General features: G+C 43.7%; 4 protein-coding genes across 6 annotated transcripts in view; 3 read left to right on the forward strand and 1 right to left on the reverse strand.

Annotated features, from left to right (window-relative positions):
- The window catches only part of LOC132846422 (golgin subfamily A member 6-like protein 4), a 6,366-nt gene extending 5,214 nt beyond the window's left edge, over positions 1 to 1,152 (forward strand). For both annotated transcript variants that reach the window (XM_060871142.1, XM_060871141.1), the window contains exons 7-8: positions 1 to 18; positions 176 to 1,152. The exon at positions 1 to 18 is cut by the window's left edge and continues 297 nt beyond it. In XM_060871142.1, coding sequence (XP_060727125.1) covers positions 1 to 18; positions 176 to 960 — 803 coding nt within the window. In that variant the 3' untranslated portion in view covers positions 961 to 1,152. The remainder of the gene's footprint in view (positions 19 to 175) is intronic.
- gnptg (N-acetylglucosamine-1-phosphate transferase subunit gamma) lies at positions 1,105 to 4,095 on the reverse strand. Its single transcript, XM_060871146.1, has 10 exons — positions 3,937 to 4,095; positions 3,767 to 3,821; positions 2,859 to 2,981; positions 2,688 to 2,771; positions 2,485 to 2,578; positions 2,044 to 2,158; positions 1,814 to 1,896; positions 1,613 to 1,729; positions 1,435 to 1,516; positions 1,105 to 1,305 (listed from the first exon to the last, which is right to left on the reverse strand). The coding sequence occupies exons 1-10, from the start codon at positions 3,983 to 3,985 to the stop codon at positions 1,226 to 1,228; spliced, it is 882 nt and encodes a 293-aa protein (XP_060727129.1). The 5' UTR covers positions 3,986 to 4,095; the 3' UTR covers positions 1,105 to 1,225.
- Positions 4,096 to 4,624: 529 nt separating this feature from the next.
- Positions 4,625 to 7,438, forward strand: tsr3 (TSR3 ribosome maturation factor). The gene is made up of 6 exons (XM_060871147.1): positions 4,625 to 4,955; positions 5,320 to 5,530; positions 5,668 to 5,861; positions 6,006 to 6,176; positions 6,504 to 6,558; positions 6,714 to 7,438. Exons 1-6 carry the CDS (start codon positions 4,841 to 4,843, stop codon positions 6,838 to 6,840), a joined length of 873 nt encoding a protein of 290 aa, XP_060727130.1. The 5' UTR covers positions 4,625 to 4,840; the 3' UTR covers positions 6,841 to 7,438.
- Positions 7,439 to 8,343: 905 nt separating this feature from the next.
- pdpk1b (3-phosphoinositide dependent protein kinase 1b) lies at positions 8,344 to 18,271 on the forward strand. Of its 2 annotated transcripts, none has more exons than XM_060871148.1 (14): positions 8,344 to 8,496; positions 10,741 to 10,935; positions 11,355 to 11,397; positions 12,370 to 12,507; positions 12,723 to 12,867; positions 13,665 to 13,762; positions 14,009 to 14,084; positions 14,190 to 14,258; positions 14,940 to 15,036; positions 15,177 to 15,350; positions 15,629 to 15,858; positions 16,000 to 16,057; positions 16,169 to 16,321; positions 16,859 to 18,271. In XM_060871148.1, exons 1-14 carry the CDS (start codon positions 8,473 to 8,475, stop codon positions 16,970 to 16,972), a joined length of 1,614 nt encoding a protein of 537 aa, XP_060727131.1. In that variant the 5' UTR covers positions 8,344 to 8,472; the 3' UTR covers positions 16,973 to 18,271. The 2 variants fall into 2 exon arrangements, with proteins under 2 accessions (XP_060727131.1, XP_060727133.1); XM_060871150.1 differs by lacking the exon at positions 8,344 to 8,496 and adding an exon at positions 9,166 to 9,306.
- Positions 18,272 to 20,000: the final 1,729 nt, after the last annotated feature.

Consider the following 20,000-nt stretch of genomic DNA (forward strand, 5'->3'; position numbering starts at 1 on the left):
GTGGACATGTGAATACAGGTGAAATCGGTGAAGCTTTTTTTAATCTGTGATATAAAAAACAACCTAGAATCACTATTCAGGCTTCAGGGCATTTTTCATTTGATGTGGGTTTTTTTTTTGGTTTTTTTTGGAATGCATTTTCATAACGAAATATTTATTGCGTAATTGCTTGCAGAGAATAAAACAGCAGATGTTTCTCACGTCGCGTTCAGCAGAACGTACCAAAACCCGAAGGAGCAGCTGGAAGAGATGGAGAACTGGATTGCCAAACAGAGAGAGAAGAGAAGACTGAAAGAAGAGGAGGAGAGGACGGAGGTTCTCGAGAAAGAGTTTCTCGATTACGTCTCGGCGGTGAAAGAACTGATCACGAAGAAATACGAGAAGATCCTGGCTTGGTCCAAGATGATGGCCGTGCTTCAGGAAAAGCTAGCGGTCGTAGAGACGGACGAGGAAAGGCAGGCGCTCCAGGAGCAGCTGAAGAAAGCTTCAGAAATGCAGAAGCAAGGTGAAGAACAGATAGAGCAACTGACCGAAGACATCGAGGAAAAGAGGAACGCGATCGAAGAGAAGCACAAGCACGAGATCGAAGAGATCAGGGAGAAATACAGCACCGTGTCCAAGATCCAAGCAGAAACAAACATCCTGAACGTCATCCTTCCTGACATCCGGTCGTACTTTCAGAACATGGCAGCGAAAGCGGGCGCTGACGGAGAAACACGGACGCCAGAGTTCTCGCACGCAGGCAGAGTGGAAATCAGCGTGGAGAAGAAGATGCTGGAAACCGTGGTAGAGGAGGAGACCTGGCAACCCGACGATCTGAACAGCGAGGACGGAGATACGGACGACGAAGGCAACAAAATGGTGAACGGTGTGATGATAATCAGAGAGCGAGAAATAAACAAAGGAGTGCAGGAGAAAGTGAGGGAAGCGAAGACGCATGATGAAACTGACGCGCAGTAATGAAACCAAGAACATTTCACATGGGTGTGATCAAAGTAGAACCAGCTACTGTAACTTTTCACACTGATGCCAATGGCGTTCACAACCCGGCGCAGGTAGACCGTGTTTACTAACAAGATTTAATTAACGAAACATCGTACTGGGTTTGTTTGCAGTGTTCATTGTTTAATTAAAAATGACATCACCATCGTATTCTTTAGGATAAACTCAATAATAACAACAACAACAACAACAACAACAACAAAAATCCTGCAGTCGGTAGGTACTAAAGATTATCCAGGATCCCTGTATCACCCCTGAGGCGCTGGTTCTGTGGTATAGAGGTTGAAGGGACGGTCAGGATTTCTGCAAAAGACAGAGGAACGTGGGCGTGGCTTAGCCGTAATATTAAATCAAACGTACCTGTTATCACTGATCACACATTGTTTAGTGTTATTGTGTTTGTGTGTGTGTGTGTGTGTGTGTGTGTGTCACCAGTGTCCACTTGGTATGAGACGTTGTGTTGGCTGAGCAGAGAACGAAGTCGCTCGATTTCATCACGCTGTTTTTCAAATTCCTGTCAACACACACACCGTTATATTCCGTTCACACACACACACACCGTTATATTCCGTTCACACACACACACACACACACATGTGCCCGCTCATACCCGTGTGCACTCTTCCAGGTTCTGATGTTTCGGTCTCGGCGTGTGTTGTTGCTGTCGATGTGGCGGTTTCAGAAACCCCGCTTCTTCAAAAATATCCCTCAGCATCTTGTTGTAGCCCTAAAGACAAATAGAGGACAATAAAACAAGACTGTGTGTGAGTGTGTGAGTGTGTGAGTGAGTGTGTGTGAGTGAGTGTGTCACCTGTTTAGTGATGAGTTCTTCATATCGAGCTTGCTCAATCTCATCCCATTCTTTCTGCAGTTTCTCACTCAGCACTGGATACACTACACACACACACACACACACACACACACACACAGAGTCATTAAGATGAACTACCTTCCACCGCTCCCATCATTTCTCCAACATTCTCCTGCTACATATGATGAGAAAAGAAAAGAAAAAAACACAAGTCTCACACACACACTTACCCAGGAGGGCGTGCGTGTGACACACGAGTGGTGTCTCGAATGTCAGGAAGTACACACACGTCTCTGGCTCCGAAACACGTGCCAGCTTACTGCTGTTCCCGCACATGAAAAGGACCTGAAAGAGAACATTAAGTCATGGAAACGTTTTAAAAGTGTCTTTGCTTATATGAGTAACTAAACTGAGCTGAAGTCTAGATTGCTTTAGCAAAGACATGACCAAAGGGTGACGTTCAAAGACCGACCGCCACACACACATATACAGACTCACACACATTTACACACACACTTACACATTCACACACATTTACACACACACTTACACACAAACACATTCACACACACACACACACACACACATTCTCACATACACATTTATCACACACACATTCACACAAATACACATTTACACACACATTTGTACACACACATACACACACTCACCTTGGTCTGTCTGTTCACGCTCCCACAGGAGTCTCCTTCTCTCATCCACATGGCTATGAAGGTGTTATTCTCAATCTCCCACTCATGCCAGATCCTACACACAAATTATTATTATTAAAATGTACTAACAAGCTCAGAACGTTTTACTTTGCTATATTTACCATTCTACTTAGATCATTAGATCTGTGTGTGTGTGTGTGTACCCCAGTATTCCGCTGTAGGCGTTCCACCTGAAGCTCTGTTCGTGCTGTGTCACATTATGGAACGGACAGAAGTCATATTTGTACCTAAGACCACACGCAAGAAGCAAATAAATCACATTCCAATGCCACTGAGATTTTTATTGTGGCCTTAACAGTTAGAACTTTACTGACATGGCCTCTGTGTAGCTGAAGCATTTTCCTGCCAGTCGGAAGAGATGAGAAGGACCGGAGATGGGAGATGGAGAGACTCGGCCCTGCAGCTGGCTGCCCTGTGACAGCAGGTGATTATTCAACCTGAGACAGAGAGAGAGAGAGAGAGAGAGAGAGAGAGAGATGTATCAAAAATACACAATCTCAGTATCTTTAGGAAACCAAGTGTTTTCCTTGCTTGATGATTTTCTAGTCTGTTTCTGGACCTGAAGCGGAGACATTCAAACAAAGCAGCGTTACAGGAAACAAGATTTAATGAGGAAGCCAGATGTAATTCAAACGACAACACTTCGCCTTTAGATAACGGATATAAGCAATACGAGTGTGTAGGTTCGAGTCAAAGGGCACTAAGAGTGTTCAGTAGGAGCAGATTGTTAAGGAGCACAAGCACTTTATGAGTCTTTATGATTAAAGCCGCAGCTCAAGAATATCCAGGGAGAATTAGTGACGTGACATACAGCTAAGTGCAGCGACCCATACTCAGAATTCGTTCTCTGCATTTAACCCATCCAAAGTGAACACACACAGCCGGAGCAGTGGGCAGCCATTTATGCTGTTGGGGGGTGTTCGCTGCTCAAGGGCACCTCAGTCGTGGTATTGCCGGCCCGAGACTCGAACCCACAACCTTAGGGTTAGGAGTCAAACTCTAACCATTAGGCCACGACTAACCAATTATCCATTAAAGGCTTTACATTTTTATGGGAAGTGCAAATCTTTTGTCTCATCAACAGTTTCATATGCAAACGACATTCTTTACATTATTATTATTATTATTATTATTATTATTAATCATTTGCATTTGTAGGCAACTTGGTCACTTGATAGACATCCACAAAATCTTCAGAAAAGTTTATGCTAAATAAACTCACCCAAATGTATTTGGTTCCTCCACGATTTTCATCTTCCCCCCCAACACAAATGCCACTGGAATAAAGTATTATTATTATTATTATTTATGTTGTTGTTGTTGACAGGATCCAACACCTCATGTCCTAATAATGCACAAAACCGCTATATAGCCTCATTACACAGGACTTACCCAAGCATGCCAGCAACGGCAAACGTTGTCGAATAAATCCCTCAATCATAACTGCAGGAATATCGTTTGTTTTGAGAAGGAAATTAACACTATTTACAGGACTTCCGTATCTGTTTCACCGACTGTCGCCATGTTGTCTCTGTGTTGATCACGTGACCCGAAGGCGCATTCGTCGCTCGGTGTAAAAACGTTGCACAATGTTGTGGAGTTTTATCCATTCGGAATTAACGTGTCAGTCTTTATAAATGTGCTCCTGTTGTACGGATGTTTATAACACGTAAAGTACTTCAAGTAATTTCGTCTGAAATAATAACTCGTGTGTCAAAATCGTTTCCGGTTATAATGACTACGGGCATTTGTATGCTGCAACTCGTAAACACGTAGTCACAGTAAATCCGACAGCACGTGAAGGAAGCATCGAGTGTTATTAGGACGCTTACAGACATCCGAATGTTAAGAACGCTGCGTTCTTAACGTTCAAAATAGATTTTTATTTCCAACAGTTGATAATCGTTAATATAAATCAAATATTAATGATAACAATAACATCCTAATGAGTTGTTTGTGTGTTTATGGTACGTTTCAAATGAATGTGGTATATATCGAGCGATAGCAGATTTGCAGACCAATCAGAATCCTGGCTCACATCCGGGCATTCCGGCTCTACCGCTAGCGTCTCGGGTGTTAGCATGTTACGTCACATTCAGTCGCTCCAATCTGTTAGCTGACGTTTGTTAGCGTGTTGAACAAAATGGAAAGCTTTAATTCGGACTGAAACATGATCGCCTTTAGTGTACACGCGTTAGGGCTCATTAAGAAGAGTTAGTGGTCATTAGGAAAGGTTTATCCAGTAACGGTGTAGTATTTTAGTGACCGGTCCTGTGACCTGACGTTAGTGTTAGCAATGGGGCGAAAAAAACAGCTCGAGCGACAAACCAACAGAGGCAAAGACAAGCGACACAAAATGAAAGGAAAGTCTTTGGAAACGTTCACAGAAGAAATGCAGGAGGTTTTGGAAGGTGTGTGTGTGTGTGAGTGAGTGAGTGAGTGAGTGTGTTTGATTGCGTGTGTTTGTGTGTGTGTGTTTGATTGCGTGTGTTTGTGTGTGTGTGTGTGTTTGCGTGTGTGCATCTTTTCTGTCTTTTCCATTAATGTTGTGTGACAATGATGTGATCCTAAAATATTTAGTAGAGTGTACATTGGGTTTTCTAATAGAATCAGTTTCATCATAGAGATCTTTATACTGTATTAAGGGCCTTGCTCAGGGGCCCAGCAGTGGGGACCACCTTAGCCACCAGGCTACCACATTCCTCATAATATTTAGCGTTAATGTGAATGAAAATAGCTTACAAACGTTGTAAAAATATCGTGTGTGTGTTTCAGCGAGTAAAAGTGCAGAGTCCGAGGAGGCGGCAGTGAGTGTGAAGTTGCCCTGTCCTCTGGCAATGTGGGAACTGGGTCACTGTGACCCGAAGCGCTGTACTGGACGCAAACTTGCACGGAAAGGCCTGGTGCGCTGCCTCAGACTCAACCAGCGCTTTAATGGCCTTGTCCTCAGTCCCATGGGCATCAAATACGTTACACCTGCTGACAGGTGAGTTCTGTCTGAACTATCACTAAACACAGCCAAGAACCACTGATCTCACGGGAATTTGAATTGCGTCGGATGAATCACAAACTATCCTTCATCACACAAAAGTACTGTTGACTAAACCGATCTGTGTTCATCAGGGAGATCGTGGCTGAGGGAGGAATTGCAGTGATCGACTGTTCATGGGCGCGGCTGGAGGACACGCCCTTCAGCAAGATGATTGGCTCGCACCCAAGGCTGTTGCCTTATTTGGTGGCGGCCAACCCTGTGAACTACGGCAAGCCGTGCAAGCTGAGTTGCGTCGAGGCCTTTGCAGCCACCTTCTGCATTGTAGGTAATCACCTGGAGCACGACCTTTTAGTAGTCCTTTTGTTGCTATGAACAACGTATCACGCGTCAATCAAAGGAAAAGAAGTGTCACTGATAAAGGCTAGAAGATGAACTTGAGGTGCTAACGTTGTGTTTGTGTATGTGTTAGGTTTTCAGGACCTGGCTGTGCTCCTCTTAAGGAAGTTTAAGTGGGGTTTGGGCTTCCTCAAGCTGAATAAAACACTTCTAGAGCAGTACGCCACCTGCAAATCAGAGAAGGAGCTTCTCACAGTCGAGAAAGAGTACCTCACCTGCACTCCTTTAGAGGAGGAAGAATTAGGTAAGGCATCTCAGCATGGTTCATGGAGGTTTTTATCCCCAACACGCCTTTATTGACTTTCCTCTTAACTCAGAAGTGCACATATTTACATCTTTTTGATGTACTTTTGATCTGGGTGTGATAATTAGCAGCATATGGGCAGATTAATACAAATCAGACTTTTTTTTTAAAGGATCGTGTCTGGTTAAAATACCTAATGAGAAGTTTCTGGTAAATTCTTTGATCCGGTTAGCTTCAAGGATTCATGTAATAAAAGTTAGCGCTAAAATAACAGAAGTTTAATAAGCTAGTGTATAATATTTGCTCACGTGTGCATGTTTGTCACAGATCCGTTTGACGTGGACTCCGGGAGGGAGTGTATGAACCTCAACAGACCACCGCGGTAGGAAGAAACACTTCACTGTTAACTCAGTGTTCATCGATTTGAGTTTGTAGGCGACTACTGGGGTGTTTCAGTAACCTGTCGTTCTCAATAACACGTTTTATTTTGTGATTCTTGTGCACGGTGCTCATTTTCTCATTGTTTTGCGCACGTAGAGCGGAAGAAGACGACGCCGAAAGCAGTGCTGCTGAGACGTCTGACGATGATGAAGAAGAAGAAGAAGAAGTGGAGGAGGAGGAGTCTGAAAAAGACCTTGAAGAAGAGAGAAAAGAGAAGCAGTAGTGAAGAAGAGGAGTGATGCTGAAATGCAGAAAAGCATTTGGGTGTGTCCCAAACTTATAGAGCTTAATCAAAGATCAAAGCCATTTTGACTGAGGTCAAGAAAACCCACGTTTTAGGAATGTTTAAGGTACAGGACGGTGTGTTGCTGATAGTTTTAGATAGTGGTCAGACAAGTGTGATCTACAGAGTTTCACTGGAAATTCCTGACCGTTTTGGTCTGTGTCTATTTATGACCTCTCTCTCTCTCTCTCTCTCTCTCTCTCTCTCTCTCTCACTCACACACACACACACACACACACACACACACACACACAGGCATACGGTCATGGTGAATTGGAGAATTTCCGATGTGCAATCACAAGTCACGTATGAAATTAGTGTCTTTCAGGACGCAGCACTGAAACATAGAGCCATTGTGCATTCGGACACTTTTCTAATCATCTGTGTTTTTAGGACTGAAGGATGTTCAGAGACTGAAGTGTGTTCATACAGTCGGCTGTACAATCGTTGGTGTTACTTTTACACTACGAGTAAAAGTAAAATGTACTATAATGCAATTATATTTTTATCAATAAAAAAAGTGTGTACGTGCTGGAAATGTTTGTTGGCATTCACTTTATTGATGAATTCCTATTTCCCTGTAAATGTGTCACAAAGTGGTTCAGCATTATTGTAAACACTTAGATTATTTTTCATCCCTCAGTAGTTATGCTTCGATGTTGTAGAACGTCCAAGTAACAAGCGAGTCCCTGTTTTCACATGCGTTTTAGCCTGTATCGCTTTCTCTTGGTTTTGTCACGCATCTTAAAATGCTCTTGGGAACATGAACAGTGATGGAAACTGAGGTCATTGTGTTTGTGGGGTCTGTAATCATCAGACAGCCATGTGACCTGTAGCTGTGTGATCAGTCCTTGGCTTGTGTCCAAGGGGCTTTTGTGAACGCAGAACAGATCATTCCTCCTGATCCAAAGCTGTTTTGATATCCTCTAAGCAACTAATGTGGTTTTCCTGCCGGCTTCTTTAGTTATAACCCAAAAGTTGATTCCAGGATCATGTCTGGCCTGAGCGCACTGTGTGTGTTGGCGTCTGTAAACAATCAATAAGCCAAAAAGGCTCATCTTACTCAGACGTGTAAAGACTTTGTCCTGAAGTCTTTCCTGTTTATTCACATCTGGCTATTGGAAAGAGTCGATGCTTCCACAAATGTCAAAAAAGTAAACAAACGTTTAATAAACTCAACACTTTCTGACCAATGAAAATTGAGAATTTAGCAGTGTTGTGTATTATGTGTCCAGCTGTGTGTGTTTGTGTGTGTGTCGGTCGGTCTGTCTGTGTCTGCGGGTGTGTGTGTCTATGTGTTTCTGTCTGTGTGTCTGCGAGTTTGTGTGTGTGTGTGTGTCTGCGAGTTTGTGTGTCTGTGTGTCTGCGAGTTTGTCTGTGTGTTTGTGTGTGTGTATGTTTAACTTAGAGGTAGGTAGAGGGCGCTCGCGAGCTCACCGCGTCCGCACCTCCGTGACTGCGGTAACGTTGTTGTGGAATGACGTCACGGCGGTGAAATGCAGGCGCAGCGGCGGCCATGACTGCGGGCTCTGTGATTATTTAATCCGGATTAAATACTGGCGGAAAACGTCCATGGCAAGAGCCACGAGTCAGATGGTGAGTATCAGCGCTGTTGTCCCGAGGCTGGTTCGAAGCCGCCTGTCCGCGCGACACGCACCGCGCCCGTTAGACAGCGTTTCTCCTGTGGGGCCTTCGTTTTAGCCGCGGCGTCGGCTAGGCGGCTAGCCTGCTCTGGGCTAACCTTGTCGGGTTTGTTCGTTTCTTCCGCACCCGTATTCCGACTATTCCGGTTTGGAACGCCGTGGTTGGTCGACTTGCGACGCGCTTGTCGCTTAACAACCAATCGAGGGGCAGCTCGTGCGCACAAACGCGTAAACCAGGAGGCGTGGTTTAGCGAAATACGGGTGCTATATAAAAAGTGTAAAATACCAGCTAGCATCTTTAGCATAATAATGTTGTTATAGGGGGCAGTGTTCTCGTTTTACTTGTGACAAGAATTTATTTAAGCCTTACGTTGGTTACGTGTTAGTTTACATTTATTATTAAAAGCTTAACTGTTTAGAATTTAGTCTTTAATCCAGTGTCGTGTATTTGGGAGGTTTAGCTCGCTAGGATGCTAGTTGCTACAGCTAGCTAGCTAGCTACGCTAACTTCAGTTATATCTAACGTTAATTAAACTCGCTCGTAAATATGATGAAGTGTTAATAAGTTGCACGTCTTGTTCTGCCTGATGTCTTGTTTATCATAGCGTTTATTGTGAATCAGAGTGTACGCTTTAACCCGGAGCTCTGTGCTAGCTAAAGGAGCTCAGTGTGATTGACATGACACACACAAACACACTCAACTTCAAACTTCATTTCTCCATTTTGTGGCTTCAGAGAAACGCAGCACAAACTGCTCTCGGCGGTGAGTTGGTTAATAGCTTAGTTAGTTGGTTAGTTAGCTGTAGCGGCTGTGTTTAGTGTTAGCGAGGCCTCTGACTAATGAGTGGACTTTTGACTTGAAGTTCACATCATGTCATGTTTCACTCCTGCTATGTGTCAGTGTCAGTATCAGGGTGATGTAGAGAAGCGAAGAACATCTTTCTGTGCCTTGTGTTCGCCTGCTGAAGCACCATAGCTTATTAAAAAAGGGAGAGGACCTTTGTGTGTGTGTGTGTGTGTGTGTGTGTGTGTGTGTTGGACGGTCGACCTTCTGAGGTGGAACCGTATGAAACGTTTGGTAATCTTGAACGCCCCACCCCGTAGACTGAGGTCCCCGGAAACCAGGACTGAAACTCGCACTACTGTGTCTCAGTGTTTTAACATCACACTTTATTTCAGGATGACATTTTACACACCTTTTACCACACCAGATGGCCACGAGCATGTAAAGATCCTGCTGTTGTTGACATTTATATCTCATCGTAGAAAACTTCAACATGTCAGAGACGATATGTTTCTGTTCGATTACACGACTTTCACCGTAGAAGCGACGACGTGTTGGAGCGAGTGCGCGGAGTCAGAGATGCCGTTCTAGAAAACCGACCACCTTCTGACCGTTCAGAATTCATCTCGAGTGGACACGGAGAAAGACGGCACAAAAAATCATCTTCGTTGCTGCTAGAATTGTGGAAACAAACTTCGATCGAAACAAACGTCGATTTTAAGCCTCGAACACAAAAAAAGCAAACTTGAAAATTGTAATTGAAGTTGCTGTTTGTTTAGCGTTCTGAGAATATGGCTGATGTTTAACTGAAACCGTGCACAAGGTCAGACTTGACTTGAACCCGGGACTTAAAAGGACTTAAACTCTAACTTGGTAAAGCAAAGACTGCAGTCTCTCACCTCGGTCATTAATTTTTTTCGCGCCTTTTTCCCACATTTGCGAAGTCATCGTTATGGTCGTTGTGCTCAAATGCAGAATTAACAGTTCATAGCTGAAGTCAAGAAGTTAGCCCTGTCTACCTTGGCGTCCTCTTAACGTTCACTGACTATCAACAGTTGTTTGTAAGAGAGAGCTACTTTCCATTAACCGCTAAAACCGTCCTTAAATGATACTTACAGCATTAACATTCACGCTTAAATACCAGCACGTAGATTTGAGGTTCTGATTGTTCACTTGTAATGTCATAGTTTATGCTGTGGTATAAAAGGACTAAAACACATGCTGTTGTGAGGATAGTAATAGTATCTCTGTAACACTTTATTGGTTATTTGTCTGTGACCACGTTTCGAAGTGCTGTTGATCTGTCACTGGTCTGCTTTATTTATTTATTTATTTTAGCTGCATTATCTGGTCCTCTTCCAGTTGATCCTCCCAGATTACTGACTCACTGTTCTGTTTATTTTGTTTGTGTAGTATGATGTCGTACCCCTCCACACCTCTGGTCTCTGCCCGTGTCCATCCATGGTAAGAGGTCAGCAGGAAGCACCCCATCGCCACGGCAACAGCATGGAGGGCCAGGCCCCGCCCCCTCAGCCGACCCAGCCACGCAAGAAGAGACCAGAGGATTTCAAATTCGGCAAAATCCTGGGAGAGGGCTCCTTCTCTACGGTACGTGGAAGCGCATTTCGCTTAAACGGGTCGGCCTCCATTGGTTTCCGATGTTCCAATGTTAAGTTCCTTTGTACTTCGTTCCATATATGGACTCGGACACGCCCACATTCCCATCTATGGCCTTCACAGCTGCTCTAAGTTCTGTATATATAGACTCAAAGAGAAATAGTGACGCCACAAGTATCAATCAGTCAAACACGTGTCACATAACTTTCTGTGCCGAGACTCAAGTAGACTCGGTTAATGAAGGGAGGTAACATGATAGTAATGTACTCGTTTATCATAGCTCTGGATGGAAGGATGGATGGATGGATGGATGGAGAGACAAACGCACGGAGGGGAATTAAAACATTGAGTCTGGATAAAGGAACGCAGCGGGATTTTTATTTTGTGTTTGTCGTCTTTGTCTGCCGTAGGTTGTCCTGGCGAAAGAACACTCGACGGGGAAGGAGTATGCAAGTAAGGAATTCTCACATGTTCCCAATGTCATTAAAGCACACAAAATAAAAGAAGTGTTTGCCGCCACTGTCAGAAAAACACGGTGCTAACAGGTAGCGTACCTTCACTTGTTGCTATGGTGACACCCTCAAAGATTCCTCTTTTGTACATTTTAAGTGCTCTAGCCTTAGCTCCTACTCTTGGAGCTCCACCCCAGTACCCATTATGAACACTAATGCCCCTTTTCCACCAAGGCAGTTCGAGTGCTGGTTCGGAGCCAGAGCCTAATTTAGAACCAGTTCTTTCTGTTTCGACAGCCAAAGCACCGGCTCTGAACCAGGAAAAGTGGTTCTTAAGTAGAACCAAAACATTGCTGGTCTAGACTTAAGAACCGCTTGTGTCAGGAGCTGTGGGCGGGGCTGTGGGCGGGGCTACTGTTAGGGATTTATTTGATAATGTATCTTAAGTATACTAATGTTTAATACACTTTTACTTTACCGCAATATGATCAGTTATCAGCACACATGATAGTAAGTAGCTACATGCTAAGGCTAACTTTTTTCTGTGTTAATGATAAAATAACGTTATGTACTTTATCGATTACAACCTCCGTTTATACAGATTACATGGAGCTGCACGTACACGTTTTATTCGCCGCGTTTGGATGCCAATGTACAGTATGTTCGCAAAGCCATGAGCATTAACAGTAAAGCAACATCCGCCATTGTTGATGTATTTCTGTTTGCCGCTGCTGCGCTAACGTTGCTGGCACACGTGACACGTATACAGTGACGTCAGACTCGGCGCTGTGATGCTCTCTAGCCGGTGGAAAGGCAAACCGGTTCTTAGAAGGTTCGCCAGTGGAACCAACTTTGAACCAGCACCAGGACTAGCTCTGAACCAGCACCTGGTTCTTTCCGGTGGAAAAGAGGCATAATGTAGCTAATGTATTGGCACCCTATGGAAATGTAACGCCTGTATGTTTGTGTGCAGTTAAGATCCTGGAGAAGCGCCACATCATGAAGGAGAACAAGGCGCAGTACGTGAAGAGAGAGAGGGACGTGATGTCGAACCTGGATCACCCGTTCTTTGTAAAATTATACTTTACTTTCCAGGATGAGGAGAAGCTCTGTATCCTTGAGCAGCTCAAGTGTTTAAATAGACCAGGACTTAACATCACTAACATTTTACTACATTTACATCTTATTCTCAGTGATCGGTTCAGAAGGTGATGGGTTTTCTATAACAGCAGCATCAGTGATAGCTCCAGTTGCAGGGCAAATCAGATCACAGGTTTATATTAATGTGCTGTTATTTTATTAAAACCTTTCCTGAACGCTACACAGATTTCGGTCTGAGTTACGCCAAGAACGGCGAGTTGTTAAAGTACATCCGCAAAATCGGTTCCTTCGACGAGACCTGCACGCGGTTCTACTCGGCCGAGATCGTCTGTGCGCTCAAGTACCTGCACCAGAAGGGCATCATCCACAGGTTGGAGTCATGAGTCATGGTCTAAATCACACACACTTATCATGCTAGATGATTATATAATAATGAGGTGTTTATATAAATCACTGTAGTGGTTTTTGTCAGGTTGCAAAATAAACACAGTGTGTCTGTGTGTGTGTCTGTGTGTGTGTCTGTGTGTGTGTCTGTGTGTGTGTCTGTGTGTGTGTCTGTGTGTGTGTCTGTGTGTGTGTCTGTGTGTGTGTGTCTGTGTGTGTGTCTGTGTGTGTGTCTGTGTGTGTCTGTGTGTGTGTCTGTGTGTGTGTCTGTGTCTGCCTGCCTGTGTGTGTCTGTGTGTGTGTGTGTGTCTGTGTGTGTGTGTGTGTGTGTGTCTGTCTGTCTGTGTGTGTGTCTGTCTGTCTGTGTGTGTGTCTGTCTGTCTGTGTGTGTGTCTGTCTGTCTGTGTGTGTGTCTGTCTGTCTGTGTGTGTGTGTCTGTCTGTGTGTGTGTGTGTGTGTGTGTGTGTGTGTGTGTCTGTCTGTCTGTCTGTGTGTGTGTGTGTCTGTCTGTCTGTGTGTGTGTGTGTCTGTCTGTGTGTGTGTGTGTGTCTGTCTGTGTGTGTGTGTGTCTGTCTGTGTGTGTGTGTGTGTGTCTGTCTGTGTGTGTGTGTGTCTGTGTCTGCCTGCCTGTGTGTGTGTGTGTCTGTGTCTGCCTGCCTGCCTGTGTGTCTGTCTGCCTGCCTGCCTGTGTGTCTGTCTGCCTGCCTGCCTGTGTGTCTGTCTGTGTGTGTGTGTGTGTGTGTGTGTGTGTGCATGTCTGTCTCTGTGTGTGTTTTTTTACAGAGATCTGAAGCCAGAAAACATTTTGCTCAGTGAAGACATGCACATTCAGATCACAGACTTCGGCACAGCCAAACAGCTTTCCTCTGACAGTAGGCAGGGTAAGACGTACACACACACACACACACACACACACACACTCAATAAAAATGCAAATAAGCTATTATGCATGTTTACAGTGTAATGTAATCTGATTATTGTTGCATTCACTGTTGTGAAAAATAAGTCGTACGTTATAGCCGTTGCGTTACTAAGAAACCACAAAAACTTTTTTCCCCACATCAGAAAACATAAATTTTCACCGTCAGTCATCCTTTTTTTTTATTATTCCCATTATTTGTTCACAGCGCGGGCGAATTCGTTTGTTGGTACGGCTCAGTACGTCTCCCCAGAGTTACTGACGGAGAAGTCTGCCTGTAAGAGGTAAGCGCTTAATTACAGGATGGTTTCACACACTGCAGCTCTGTTCAAACAGACGGTTTGAATATTTCACAACGTTTATGTCTACACCTCATGTTCTTTCCTCAGTTCGGATCTCTGGGCGTTAGGCTGCATTATATACCAGCTGGTTGCCGGGTTACCGCCCTTCAGAGCAGGGTGAGTGTGTGCAAACATGAAGAGTTTCTTTTTCAGAATTTCAGTCTGTTTTGGTGTGTAGGCTTCAACTCTGAAGCTTTGGGACTGACTCGCTTTTCGGTCCAGGAGTCGACTCTTTCTGGAGCTGATTCCAAAAAGAGTCGATTACCTGTCTCAGAAGTAAGAGTCGGCTCTTTCTTTTATTGTTTTATATCAGGGCACAATATACTGTAAAGTCATCAGTTCACACACACCCCCCACCCCACCCCACCCCACACACACAAACAAAAAAACACGATTCCTCCAAAAGGAGTCGACTCCCAACAAGAATTGATTACCAAAAAGAATCGACTTTGCGATTCACGTTTTCTTTTTAGAATTTTTAGAGATTGTTTTTTTTTTTTTGATTGGCTTAAAAGGCAAACCAGAAGCAGCTGAATTGTGTGTGTGCCTGTCTGTGTGTGTGTGTGTGTGTGTGTGTGTGTAATTGATGCCTTATGCAGGTAATTGATGCCTTATGTCGTGTACCTTAAGAAGCTAAACGATTCCCGCTTCATCCTACAAGCTTGTTGATTAAATTCCAGATCGATTCACTGCTTGTTGTGTAAAGTGACGTCAGAAAAAAAATAGCTAGCCTTTTTTGCGAGTAAATTGTTGGAGCCCTTTGCCTTCCAGTGAAACGAACGCAATCTTCTCTTACAGAAATGAGTATCTTATATTCCAGAAGATTATTAAATTAGAGTACGAGTTTCCTGAGAAATTCTTCCCCAAAGCCAAGAATCTTGTGGAACAACTTCTGGTGAGTGGCTTTTGTTTATTTAAACCTTTTGTTGCATCACAAACTCGGCTGCAGTAGAAGATGTCACAAATGTTGTTGTTGTTTACGGGACTTGCTGATTAGATGTGTGGTTTTTTTTCGCTCCATAAAACATGACACAGTTGTTGGATCCTTGCAAGCGGATTGGCTGTGAGGAAATGGGCGGGTACGAGCCGCTGAAATCCCACCCTTTCTTTGAGTCGATCGGCTGGGACGACTTGCACCTGCAGACTCCGCCTAAGCTCACACCTTACCTGCCCGCCATGTCTGAGGATGATGAGGACTGCTATGGGAATGTAAACACACACACACACACACACTCACACACACACACACCCCACGTTACTAGACCAATGTCTGACAGTTTTGATACTGGACTCTGATGGACTCAAACTGTTCCTGCTCTTCAATCTCTCTCTCTCTCTCTCTCTCTCTCTCTCTCTCTCTCTCTCTCTCTCTCTCTCTCTCTCTCTCTCTCTCTCTCTCTCTCTCTCTCTCTCTCTCTCTCTCTCTCTCTCTCTCTCTCTCTCTCTCTCTCACTCTCTCTCTCACTCTCTCTCTCTCACTCTCTCAGTATGACGACCTCTTAAGCCAGTTTAGCAGCATGCAGGTGGCGCAGCCCGGCCCCTCGCCCTCATTGTCAGAACCGTCAGAAAGTCCGCTTCCTGTCTGTAACCCCGCCCCCAGCGTGGATCAGTTCATCCACGTCCATGAGCTGGACAGCAATAGCATGGAGTTGGACTTGCAGTTCAGCGAGGAGGAGAAGCGTCTCCTGCTAGACAAGCAAAGCACCGCAAACCCATGGTACACACACATATATGTGCACACACATCAAACATGCAAGCACACACACACTGTGTAATTTGTCAGTGTATACACTATAAATATTTTAGAGAGCCTTAATGGTGTGTGTGTGTGTGTGCGCGCACTGTGTTGTATTTGCAGGCACCAGTTTGTGGAGAATAACCTCATCCTGAAGATGGGCCCAGTCGACAAGCGCAAGGTGAGTTTCAAACCTGCTTTTGTGATATTAAATGTTAAAGTTGTATGTCTTACAGATTGATGAATTATGAACTGTGTGTGTGTGTGTGTGTGTGTGTGTGTGTGTGTGTAGGGTCTGTTTGCACGGCGCAGGCAGCTGCTCTTGACTGAAGGTCCTCACCTGTACTATGTTGATCCGGTAAATAAGGTCCTAAAGGGGGAGATCCCCTGGTCACCAGAGCTGCGGCCAGAAGCCAAGAACTTCAAAACCTTCTTCGTCCACACGGTAAACACACACACACACACTCTCTCACACACACACACTTTCTATCTCATATTTCTTTCTATTTCTGTTTTTGTTTTTTTCAATTTTTTTTTCTTTCTTTCTCTCTCTTCTCTAAGTTCTCTTTTTCCCGTCCCTCTTAAATCCTATTTCTCTTTCCCTCCTTTTCTCCTTCTTTCGCATTCTTTTTCTCTCTGTCACGTTCTCTGCCTTACTGTCTCTTTCTTTTTATCCTTTTCGCTCTCTATCCGTCTTTCTTTTCTGTGTCTCTCCTCCCGTTTTCTGTCTGTCTGTCTGTTCCCCCTCTTTACTACAGTAACCTGTAGAACGATATCTAGCTGTTTTAAAGACAAACACATGATTAGGCTACATTTACTTAGAGTCGATAGTACATCTTCATCCTCCTCCTCCTCCTCATCAGGTCTGATTAGCTCTGGATCTGACCTTTCCTTGACTTGGTTTTATGGAGATTAGACATATAGATTGTGAGCTCCTTCTTTACTCGGCGTCTTGTGCTCATCGTGTCTTTTAACGTTTCAGCCGAACCGGACCTACTACCTGATGGACCCGAGCGGCAACGCTGATAAATGGTGCAAGAAGATCCAAGAAGTGTGGAGGAAGATCTACCACAAACATCAGAACCCTAGCGTATAGGAGCTTTCCCCTACGGCCACGCCCCCCAGCACCCCTTCGACCAATCACAGAACAGACACACCTCCGCCGCTCTCTCTTGCTGTCGCTCTCTCCATCTGTCTCTTTCCTCCTTGGGTCTTAACGCAGGGGGTGTGTCCTGTCTGTCTGATTGGTCTGCGTTTAGAGTTAAGGCGGGTCCTTTGCCCTGATTGACCGCAGTAGCTGGTCTAGCTGATCTGATTGGAGGATGTGGTGGTTTTGTGTGTTTTTTTTTTTTGTTTTTTTTTTTAGTTTTTTAGTTTTTTTTGTTTAGTTTCTTTTTCCCTCCCAAAATCCCCCCCAAAAAACTGATTTAAAAAAAAAAAAAAGACAGAAAACCATTGCAATCATCTCCCCACTGCAGAACTATGGGTAATGTAGTTCTCCTGACCGTAATCCATCACCTCGCCCTCCCTTCCACCCATAAGGCCCTGAGCCAATAGCGTGACTGATCTTCAGTTCTTATTTTTGTTTCATTCGTTTTTCTTTCAAATCGTCTGCAATGGGATATGGACTGTGTGTGTTCCTGAGTGAAGACATGAGCAGGTGTGTGTGTGTGTGTGTGTGTGTGGATACGATTGGATGATTGAGAGTGTGTATGTGAGCACATTCTTTCTTTCACATGGGTGTTTTTAACAGGTAGGAGATGAGCGTGTGTGTGTATGAGCGTGTGTGTATGAGCGTGTGTGTGTGTGTGTCCTCCTCCTGGTTGGTAACTGATGACTGTGATGTATAGTTGATGTAATATTGAACTTGGATGCGAGTGCAGCGAGGCGACTCTTGGATCCGGGTTTTGTATTTTTATTCTTGTATAAGGTTATTTGGGCTCGTCTCCGTTCAGAGGCCCAGCAACTCTGTGTTATTTAAATTCTAATATATGAGAATCATATTTGGATTGAAGTCACGTTCGAGGGCCTTGCTGTGTATGTTTTTGAAATGTAAAGCCTTTGAATGTGAAGAATTATTGTAAACTATGATATTTTACAGCTTGTTTTTTTTTTGTTTGTTTGTTTTTGTTTGTTTTCTTCTTACTATATCATAAAACATTTTCTATTTGCTCAATGATCGACTCATATTCTGATAATTTAAAGCCTTTTCCATTCACAGGCTCTGGCCCATGCGTGAGTGAGTGAGTGAGAGTGTGTGTGTGTGTGTGTGTGCGTGCGTGTGGGCGGAGCCTGGTTTGCGTTTGGATCTGTGTGTATTTTTCCTCGTCCAGCTCTCGAGCTTGACGCCACCTAGAACTGAAATAAAGCATGTAGGGGTTTAGGCCAATAGAAACCTCGCCTCCTGTCTTGTCTTGTCTTATAATTATCTGCTTCTAACTTCATCACTGACATCATTACTAGTTGTTCATTCTCGTTATCCAACCTGCTTATACTGTTTATGGATGATGGCAAACAAAACTACAGGGCAACATGTTTCCATTAAGCTTTTTTTAAAGGTGGGGTCTCCGATTTTTGAAAGCCAATGTTGACATTTGAAAGCACCAAAACAAACACACCCCTAAACCAAATGTGTCCCACCCCTGTATTGATAGCTCCGCCCACACATACATACGTAACCCAGGCAACTAATGGAAAGAAATGTGTCTTTATCATAGCTGAAGTGAAGAACAATACGATTGTAGATAAACAAACAAGCAAAAATGACACACAAACATAATCATGTAAAGGACAAAGACATATATTAGTTATTATATATTGTGTAACAAAACAAAACCAACGTTACTCACCTATCGAGAAGGAAAAAAGCGCCTCGGCGTCTTAAGTAAAGTTGGTCACATATTCACAGATTGGAGTTTCCCGAGTCAATAACTCCTGAGCTAAACGCTGTTACTACACAAAACACGGTTGTAGCTGCGTCTCTACATTACTACGATAGAAAAGAGGTGTTATTTGTGTAGTAACAGCGTTTAGCTCAGGAGTTATTGACTCAGGAAACTCCAATCTGTGAATATGTGACCAACTTCCTGCTCCTTCAGTTCTCTCCAGCGATGGAAAGCTGATCCTATATTAACACGTCCTACTTCTTACCTTATCGTAAGTCTTTCTTCTCTTTCTTTCTTTGTTTTTATCCTCCATGTCAATGTTAAAACCGCTTTCTGCCGCTTTATGTCACACATGCGCACTGAACACTGTCTCCGCCCATATTGATAAGACACGCCCCTTTCTGCTCATTGGCTACACGTTTGTTTTGATTTTTGTTTAGTTTCCCGCCTGACTTAGTTTTCTGAAGCATTTCTCAAACAACAGAGACCCCACCTTTAACTCCAACAACCATGTATATAGACACTAGTGTTGCCAGATTGAGCATAGTTTATGTGCATTTTATGCACTTCCTGTAATTTCTCACTATTTCTCATTCATCAAGTTCATGCTGTACTCGACTCATCTTTATAAATCCCACAGCTTCCAAATGGATGGTGTTTGTATATTTATTTGCGTGAAAAAATTCAAACTTTCCTTTCAAAATCCCAGTCGAAACATCAGCTTTACCTTTAATCTGTAAATTGTTAAAAACTACAGTCTTGTCAATAAGTAGATGGAGAAATGAACCAAGTGTCTCAGCAATACAAGTTTTTATTTGTTTTATTTTGCTAGTACTTCTGTAATACGTTTGTACTGTTAAACGTTGCAAAGGAATCATCGCATATAAACAAAGAGCCATTTAAACTGCTCGACAGAGAGAAGAGGTGTTTCTCTTTCATGTTACATCACTGACACACAATGATGAGTCCACAGAAAGACAAGACGAGCCTTAAACTATGAATAATAATAATAATAATAGCAAGATGCATGGTGAAGTTTGGTGACCTGCTGACCCACCAGAGCAAATGAAATCTAGCCATAAGAGTCAGTGTGGGAAGGTTACAGATGTTGCGCAGTCTGTCCATAATTACGATTACGCTCACAACCTTGGGGTAACCATGAACAATCAACTGTCCTTTTCCTCTCATGTTGCTAATGTGACTCGCTCATGTCGGTTTCTGTTCTACATTAGAAGGATT

Source organism: Tachysurus vachellii, chromosome 5 (assembly GCF_030014155.1).
Source record: "Tachysurus vachellii isolate PV-2020 chromosome 5, HZAU_Pvac_v1, whole genome shotgun sequence".
In the NCBI taxonomy this organism is placed as follows: domain Eukaryota; kingdom Metazoa; phylum Chordata; class Actinopteri; order Siluriformes; family Bagridae; genus Tachysurus; species Tachysurus vachellii.

Coding starts and splice junctions, on each gene's coding strand:
- gnptg (XM_060871146.1), bottom strand. CDS start 3,985: ATGATTGAGGGATTTATTCGACAACGTTTGCCGTTGCTGGCATGCTTG. Junction 2,982..3,766: donor GAGGAACCAAATACATTTGG/GTGAGTTTATTT, acceptor TCTCTGTCTCAG/GTTGAATAATCACCTGCTGT. Junction 1,306..1,434: donor CTCATACCAAGTGGACACTG/GTGACACACACA, acceptor TGTCTTTTGCAG/AAATCCTGACCGTCCCTTCA.
- tsr3 (XM_060871147.1), top strand. CDS start 4,841: ATGGGGCGAAAAAAACAGCTCGAGCGACAAACCAACAGAGGCAAAGAC. Junction 5,862..6,005: donor AGCCACCTTCTGCATTGTAG/GTAATCACCTGG, acceptor TGTATGTGTTAG/GTTTTCAGGACCTGGCTGTG. Junction 6,177..6,503: donor TTTAGAGGAGGAAGAATTAG/GTAAGGCATCTC, acceptor TGTTTGTCACAG/ATCCGTTTGACGTGGACTCC.
- pdpk1b (XM_060871148.1), top strand. CDS start 8,473: ATGGCAAGAGCCACGAGTCAGATG. Junction 11,398..12,369: donor GACGGGGAAGGAGTATGCAA/GTAAGGAATTCT, acceptor GTTTGTGTGCAG/TTAAGATCCTGGAGAAGCGC. Junction 12,508..12,722: donor CCAGGATGAGGAGAAGCTCT/GTATCCTTGAGC, acceptor AACGCTACACAG/ATTTCGGTCTGAGTTACGCC.